At 43.8% G+C, this 8240-nt stretch overlaps 1 protein-coding gene across 1 annotated transcript in view; it reads right to left on the bottom strand.

The window, feature by feature from the left end:
• Positions 1-508: 508 nt before the first annotated feature.
• Positions 509-8240, bottom strand: part of glg1b (golgi glycoprotein 1b) — a 65033-nt gene continuing 57301 nt past the window's right edge. The window contains exons 23-26 of the mRNA XM_063188408.1: positions 7127-7234; positions 5789-5909; positions 4964-5070; positions 509-4180 (exon numbers count right to left, since the gene is read on the bottom strand). Coding sequence (XP_063044478.1) covers positions 4013-4180; positions 4964-5070; positions 5789-5909; positions 7127-7234 — 504 coding nt within the window. The 3' untranslated portion in view covers positions 509-4012. The remainder of the gene's footprint in view (positions 4181-4963; positions 5071-5788; positions 5910-7126; positions 7235-8240) is intronic.

Below are 8240 nucleotides of genomic sequence, written 5' to 3'. Positions count from 1 at the left end.
CAAGTCAACGCAGAGCCAATACGGCTCTGAGTCAACTGTAGAGTCTAGAACAGGGGTCCCCAACCTTTCTTGGTCTGAGGGTTACTGAGGGCTACTCGAGGGCTACCAAGGGCTACTCAAGAGCTACTGAGAGCTACAAGAGGGCTACTTGTTTATTCAAAATCCTCTACTGATGTCTTGACTTCATTCCCAAATCACACTATGATTTAATGACAATTTGCTAATAGGTTATAAAGAAGTAATCTTGTATTTAAATTAAGAAAAACATTAACTGTGACTAAAATCTTATTGTCGCCACTGTTTACAAACATCCTTGGTGGGCACATCAGAAGCTCCTGGAGGGCTACTTGGCGCCCGCGGGCACCACGTTGGTGATGCCTGGTCTAGACTAAGATTATCAGAACAAGATTCTCTTGCTGTTGCAGCTTGTGATTAGCCAATTTGATATTATAATGCAGGGAGAGAAATGTTTGCAAATTAGACGTGATAATAAAATAAAACCCGGGTATGAAAATCTGCAGACAATTTTATTAAATTGACAAATTTTCCATCTGTACAGGAAAAATAAAATCAAAGGAAAATGCACAAATTTAAATCTCTTACATCTCAATATTACATGGCATAACTGGAGAACAGAGAATAGTACAGCCATACGTTTCACACAAATAAAAATTACAAAATTGGTTCTTTTTTTGTTTGAGGACAGCTTTTTATACAAAAATTCAGAAGAACATGGAGGAATTCTAGGTGATTGTTAATGTGTGATATGGGGCTTCTGTAAAAGGCTGAGAAGACTGCAGTTGTTGTACCTTTCTAGTCTAATTGCAGAAAAGCTCTAAATGAATGAGCATAGCATTAAACAACAATAGGGTAACCATACTCTTTTACCATAAGTGGATGTGCCTTAAATGTATGCCCATTGTATTCTAACAGTCTACCTCAATATTTGGCCTCTCTGACACCTTCCCAGCATATCTTGTGAATTGGTCTTCAGTGATTGGGTTGAAACAACCATAATGAAACAGATTTTCAACAAAACAGTTTAAAAGCAACTCATTTAACAGTTTATGAAGTTTTAATGTCATCCGATAACCTGGTCATAAAAGTGACAGCATGTCATTCACAGAGGCAGAATTTGTTTAGGAAGCGATATTGGATTCTGAATGCCAGGCCTTGACATTTCATGACAAAAGAGGATACCACTGGCGCTGATTGCAGTGCACACGTTTTGCTAAAAAGGTTGTTTTATCCCTACACGAGAAAAGCCCAACATGGCTTTGAATGCCAGGTTGATTTAATCCAATGACGGTTGTAAATAAAAAAGAAGAAACTAAAAAAAAGCAAAACAAAAAACAGTGTTTTCCCCCCATACATAAACCAGTTCTGAAGAGACATCTATATCTGCAATAAACATTCATCATTCTTAAATGATACTGTATTTTATATAGAATCTGGAAATATCGATTTAACTATCTTTCTGCTATGGGGAAAATTGCAGCATTTCCTTGTTGCAAATAATTGTCACTCTCCCACGGTCTGTTCCACCCCCTCCCTACCCCCTCCAGCAGTTACAGAAACAGCCTGCTAATATCCAGGGTGATGTCCTCAGCTGCAGATAGTCTCTGTGTATTTACAAAATAAAGCTGTGTGGAAATGCTAGTTTCCCTTAGTACATTTGAGGCATCATTGCCAGATCTCTTGATTTTCTTGAATGCAACAAATCGGGAAATGATACATTTTCTCAGTCCACCTGGCTTTGCTTTAAGACCAGCTGTTCCAAATTAAAAAAAAGGTAAAAAAGGTATCAAGGAGTTCTTAATACCTATTTTCAGTCCTTGTATTAGCCAAAAGCGTCTTCAGATGAACTACACTTGCTTTCACCGTTTTAAGTTGTATCTCTCTTACGTAAATCCACGTTTCCTTCAAGATGAACCCTCTCTTAATGAAGGGGGAAGGATTTGTTGTGTTTGTGTGCGTGCGTGTGTGCGTGTGTGCAGACCTCCTGCCTTCCCCTTGAAGCAGATTTACAGTATTACAAAGCAGAGCTCTGTCCTCCTCCCATACCCCCCTGGTGACACTATTTAAAACAAAACAAACAAATAAAAAGCAAACAGACAAACAAACAAAACTCTCTACCCTGATGCCCTTTTGTAGAGAGCGCCCACAGGGACATTCACAGGCATGTATGAGAGACAAGGCAGCCAGAGAAAACATTTATACATGACGCTTCACAAAAAAAAGAAAAGGAAAGAAAGAAGAAGAAAAAAAACACTCAACCCCATTAGTCTGTAAACAATAAATAAGGCTATGGCCACACATACAGACAGATCACATACATGTGCAATGATTCAGTGAGCAATCCAGAGCACATCTCATTTCCTTAGAAAAAAACAAACAAAAAACAAACAAAAATCTCACACACACGTACAGTTCAAATGCACCCTAACATGGTATGCAGTTGTTGTTTTTTTCTTTCTGCTCTTTCACAAAAGCCTTGGCCCTAAAAATAACCAAACAAACAAAAATGAAATGAGTCCAACCCTTGTTGAAAGATTTGCGCACAAGAAGGTAAGCAGACCCCAAAGTAGCCCACATGAAGCCCCACCCTTTCCCCCCCACTGTCCACCGCTCTGCCCTGATTCCCTCGAGTGCTTGCATGTCTTCGTAAACCAAGCCATCTCCTTCGGTGCACCTGTGCCACAGGCACAGCCTTCAGCAAGCAAACCGTAGTCAGTTGGTCGACCCATCATCATTCTAAAAGGTCTCAGTCACAGCCCAAGGCAAAAGGCAGAAGCTCCACTGCCCACATTCTTGGCTTCAGTGCTCTGGACTGTTGTGGGGGCCACTGGGAAGAATGCACAAGACCCTTTCCTTGGATTTTCGCTCCATTTTGACAAGACTTTTTTGTACAATATACTTTGCAGGAATATGGTTCAAAGTCAGAAAGAGAAAGAGAGAGAGAGAGAGAGAGAGAGAGAGAGAGAGAGAGAGAGAGAGAGAGAGAGAATAAAAGAAAGAGAAGACAGAAAAACGAGCGAGAGCGAGATTGTTGGCTCCTTAATGGCAAAGTGTACCATCACACCGTCCTTCAGTTTAATTGTAGTACCATCAGGCAGTCCAGTGGCTTTAGGGTGAAACATCATCTGCATGCCTGCCCCCTCGCACTTACTTGTGACCGGTAGACATGATTGACTCAAATGTAACAGCTTACCCCCCACAAAACAAAACAAAAACGCCTGTAGAGCAACACCTCACTTCCTAGCCTCATGAGTCTAAAAACAAAATGCATCTGGCTCAAGAATGCAGCTTGAAGATTACAATAAGGCAAGCCAGTCTTGAACAACGTAACAAAAAGAATAATAATCATACAAAAAATGTAGTGAAATGGCTTGCGTAGCAACAGAGTCAGTCAAGTCATCCTCTCTGTGGAGATTTAACAACCTGCCTTGAAGACGATGACGACATCACACGGCAAGGCAGAAGAGGCCAGGGAGGGGCCCTTGAGATGATCGAGAAGAGCAGAGGCTCTTGGGGTACCGCTTGTCGTCCCTTTGAAAGGGGTGGATGGTCGGCTAGAGGGCAGGAAGTGAGGTGGTGTGGGGCAGGAAGTGAGGTGGTGTGGGGCGGGAACAGCAGTAGTAATCCAGAGCCAAAAGAGCAGGACGGAGCCATAACGCGTCTCCGCAGGGGCCCACGTGCACCCATAGGAAACATCCTCCGCAGGCGTCCCCCCCTTAGGAGGAGACTGAAGCTGGGCATAGTGTGATGGCAGTGGGGGCAGGGAGTCTTCTTCGGAGCCATGCCAGGGTCAGAATGAGAACAAGGAGTGTGTAACAGAGAGAGAAGATAGCGAAAGAGAATGATTGAGAGACGGGGTAGGGTATAATTGTGAGAGAGGGGGAGAGAGTCTGGGCCTTTTTTTGTTTTTAAAGAGAGAGAGAATGAGAGACGAAGTGAGTCAGTCAGTCACATGGATCAGGGCACCTCCCCCGGGCGCCCGCGTCCTCTCTCTCTACCTGTCCTTAAGTTCCCTGGTGACGCGCTTGGTGATGCGGCCGCACAGCAGGCCTATGAGGAAGAGCATGGAGACGGCCAGCGTGGTCATGAACAGGAGGTAGTTCTTGGAGGGCGACAGCAGCACCTGTCGAGCCAGGTCCCCGAAGCCCTCGGCTGGAGCCACCTGGGAGACAAGACCAGAGTACAGACATTACATTACATTACATTACACTTAGCTGACGCTTTTCATACAAAGCGATTCACAGTTATTTAAGGGTATTGGTTGCAGTCTTTGGAGCAATGTGGGGTTAGGTGTATTGCTCAAGCCAACTTCAGCCATTGAAGCAGTAAGTGATTGATAAGGGTGGTGATTGATCCTGCAATCTTGGAATTGAACCTGCAACTCTGTGATCTACACAGTTCAACTCCCTGCGATCTGCAGTTCAGCTCCCTAACGCTTAATACTAAGACTGAAGTCACTCTTTATACTGTATGACAACTCAGTGGAGCTGAGCATATATGCATTAAAACACAATCAATGGTATAAAGCTTGAGGCAGTGTCCTATAATTGGTTAATATTTTGTGGAAGTAGATTTATGAATCAAGGATGCAAATGGCGGTGTGCTGAGAAAAGAGTAATAGCGTACTGTTTGCGTTGCTGATGAATGATTTTAATCTATACGGAAATATGGGACTATAGTGCTTCAAGATTACTTTTCAAAAGACTAAATTTAGATTCTTGCAGGTGCCTGAGGAACTTTGCTAAATTGAAACAATATTTTTTAATATCAAATGCGTTTTTTGAAAATAAGTGTGGAAATATCTTTCCTTTCCCCTCAAGTAATACTTTTTTGATTTGGCATCTGTTGAAAAATACTTTTTTGAAAGGCACCAGACCCTGTACTACACCGTTATTGGTTCCATCCACATAAGATGAAGGGCATTCGGGGCCACATTAGCGCATACCTTTGCTGCAAATGTCCACATGTCAATGCGGTCCTGCAGCCTCTTCTTACACTCGGGTTGCAGCCGGACCCGCTTGTCCTCCAGCGCCTCCAGCAGACACGACATCTCTACAGATGGGAGATGGGGAGACATGTATTCAGACCCACCAAACATGACTATCCATAAGGTTTTCATAATCCCCCCCCAAGGACCAGTCAATCTTAGCCCGTGCCCAACCACTTTCTGTGGCGCTGTAAAAAACCAACTCCCTACTCCCCAGTAGCCAGGCTAGTAGAGTCCCCTTTTAGAGAGTGTGCTAACCCATCAGCCACCAACACATTACATTTAAAAACATGGGGTCCATTTCCTTATCCAAACTCCCGTCCTACCATGTGCTTGCGACTTTGTGATTACGTCGCAAAACGCTATAGACGATAGAAGTTCCATTCAATATCTTGCAAAATTGCAATTCAAATGTCTTTTTCTCATTTGCAATTAGGATATTGCTTGGGGAAAATGTACCCCAGAGGTTGCTGTGCCTTGGCTGACGGCAGGGAAACTTTATTATTTTCTCCACAGAGGCAGGGTGTCAACAAAGCCCGAGGTCAAAAACACAAGTAAGACGGATAGTCAGTAGTCTGGATAATAGAATGGAGCCCAAGTGATTTATTCTCAGCCACAGCGATTGGCAGGCTTGAGACATCATGGCCTTGCGCAGAGACTTTAATTCAGAGACACAAATCATGCCCTCCTGTGTTGGAGCTTTAAACAGGTAATCATGGTGGCTATATCCTGAGGGTTATATACAGTGCGTAAGATACGCCTCTTATCTGGGATGCCACTTACGTCGGCCGTGTCCTGGAGTGATGGCTGCGCAGTGGTGCTTGAGGTCCAGGGCACAGGCCGTATGCAGCACGGGGTCCACAAAGATGTCGGCCTTGCTCTCCTTCAGCATGTTCAGCACCTCCTGAGGGGATGAAGATGGGGGAAGGTGGTGAGTATTTTGCGAATGGCAAAAATGCATGCAATATGAGCAAAGCAAGGCAAGGCAAGGCGAGGCGAGGCGAAACCCAGGGGTCAATTCTGACAGCCCGAGGGTTAACCGGTCGTAGAAGTGAATCGAGGTAATCATTGTGTTGTTGATGTGATTGCCTGCTGCTGGCAAAATCTTTCTTTATTTGCATAAGGCTTAACTTGTCTCCTATTTTTCGCTTCGCTCCACTTTGTTCGCCTTCGTCACCCTCACTTGCCTCCAGGGGAATGAATGGTGGACTTCGCCCAATTTCGCGTGCATGTACAACTTTTTTTTTTGCCAAAACAGGTGGACATCCAAAAAATGTAATAGCGCGTTTTTTTTCTCCAGGCAAACTGAACCAGCTGACCTCAATTACCACACCTCTGTCAGGTCATATACATGAGCTAATTACTTCAAGATAAGAATGGGCAGAGGGCAGATATGACTGGATCGGATGCAACAGCTTGGTTCACTCTATATTTCTATTACACTAAAATGAAGTATAACAGCATGGTGCTTGCAGAGCAACACTTTCAATTTTAGAACACTGCACAGGGAGAGGAGGGGATTATGCTCGCTAGAAAGTAAACTCAGAACAGAAACGGTTCCCCAGGGTTGTGCTACCGTTTTCCTGCCTCCTTATTCAATTGAGATAAACACACCATGACAATAAGGCAGTTCACAAGGATAAGCAACATCACACAGGATTAAGGCTAGGGAGTAAGGGGAAAACGTATGTATCGTCATAATTGTAGAATAAATGAATGTGAAGGAGGTTTTTGCTTTTGCAATATCTTCTCTGAACAAAAGGGTGATAGCAATGAATGAGTAACATGTTCCTTATAGCCAATGCTCTACAGTAAATATTCTATTAAAACAAATCTGGTTTTGTTGTCACACAGTCGTACGTGTGCGTCTGTGTGTGTTGCCTTTTTTGCATGAAAAGGAAAATATTAATATATGTAATTGTAAGACAAGTACTGTAAGTGCTGCATACATTGCAATATAATCTTTACTGCAGTATACTGTATACAACATTAATGCGCAACAGCAAACATTCTACTAAAATGAACCTTAGATTTTTGTGATTTTGTGACCCAGACTTGTCCTGCGGTGCGGTGCAGTGAGATGAGAAGAGGTGTGTGTGTGTGTGTGTGTGTGTGTGTTACCTTTTTACAGCTCTCCTGTTTGATCTTCAGCAGGTTGCCCTTCAGACATTCTTCCACCTGCCCCGTCTGCTCCTGAGCCGCAGCCTCCTCCGCACACAACTGGGTGATCTACATGGACCCAGCAGAAAAAGAGAGACGGAGGGAGAGAGACAGGAAAGAGAAAGAGAGACAGGAAAGAGAGACAGAGAGAGACAGAGAGAGACAGAGAGAGAGAGAGAGAGAGAGAGAGAGAGAGAGAGAGAGAGAGAGAGAGAGAGAGAGAGCAAGCTTAATGAATAGCAAACAAGACAGAGCGATGTAGCTTGTCTCCGGTTATGAATAGAACAAAGATAACCCGGTGTGTGTGTCAGGGCTTAACACTAACACACGCCAGGTAGCCAAATGCGGGTGAAAGTCGGCGTTGGCTAGTAGATACCGAAGGTTCACTAGCCATTCTGGCGGGTCCGTTACTATTCTGAATGATGAGGCACCGCATTTTGTAGTTTTTTTTTCTTCGGACCGTCTTTGCTACAAAAGCAATACAATGCGATTTCGCGAGCCTACAATACCCATGAAGCACCTGTGTCACGTGTCACCTGTGTCTCACGCAAGCCAGGAATCTGATAGGCCTAGAGCTAGTCTTGCGAAGAGGAGTGACAGCGAGCTACCGGGACATCAGCGTGCGCTTCGAAATGTCACTGGAAACCTTCACGTGAAAATAAAGTAGCGAAGTTCATCTCAACTGACCTGTTTTGCGATCTGTCATTACTACAATACTTAGTAGTAGTGGTCATTAAAATGACCAAAGCGAGAGGAAAACATGTCAGTCTGTCTTAGGCTACTCTTGTGAAAGTCTCATTAGCGCAGTGATAAGACAAGGACACATGCGGCATTAATAATGTTTGGTTTAAATTATTTTCTGATTTGCCTGTGTCTTCATACCTTAATATTCCTCCATGTTTCTTGTGCTGTTGTTCCCGACTGTCAAACCGTTCTTAAAAAAACGCGCAGTAGTAGCCTTCCAGACTGCACAAAAGCATCCCATTGCATGTCCCTTCGCAGGTGCCCGTCTCGCCCGTTTGTATTTTACAACTCACTATTAAACGGAATGAAAGGAAGTCGTAGACCCTTCTGT

Source organism: Engraulis encrasicolus, chromosome 22 (genome assembly GCF_034702125.1).
Source record: "Engraulis encrasicolus isolate BLACKSEA-1 chromosome 22, IST_EnEncr_1.0, whole genome shotgun sequence".
In the NCBI taxonomy this organism is placed as follows: Eukaryota; Metazoa; Chordata; class Actinopteri; order Clupeiformes; family Engraulidae; genus Engraulis; species Engraulis encrasicolus.
This window is presented reverse-complemented; position numbering and strand designations above follow the sequence as displayed.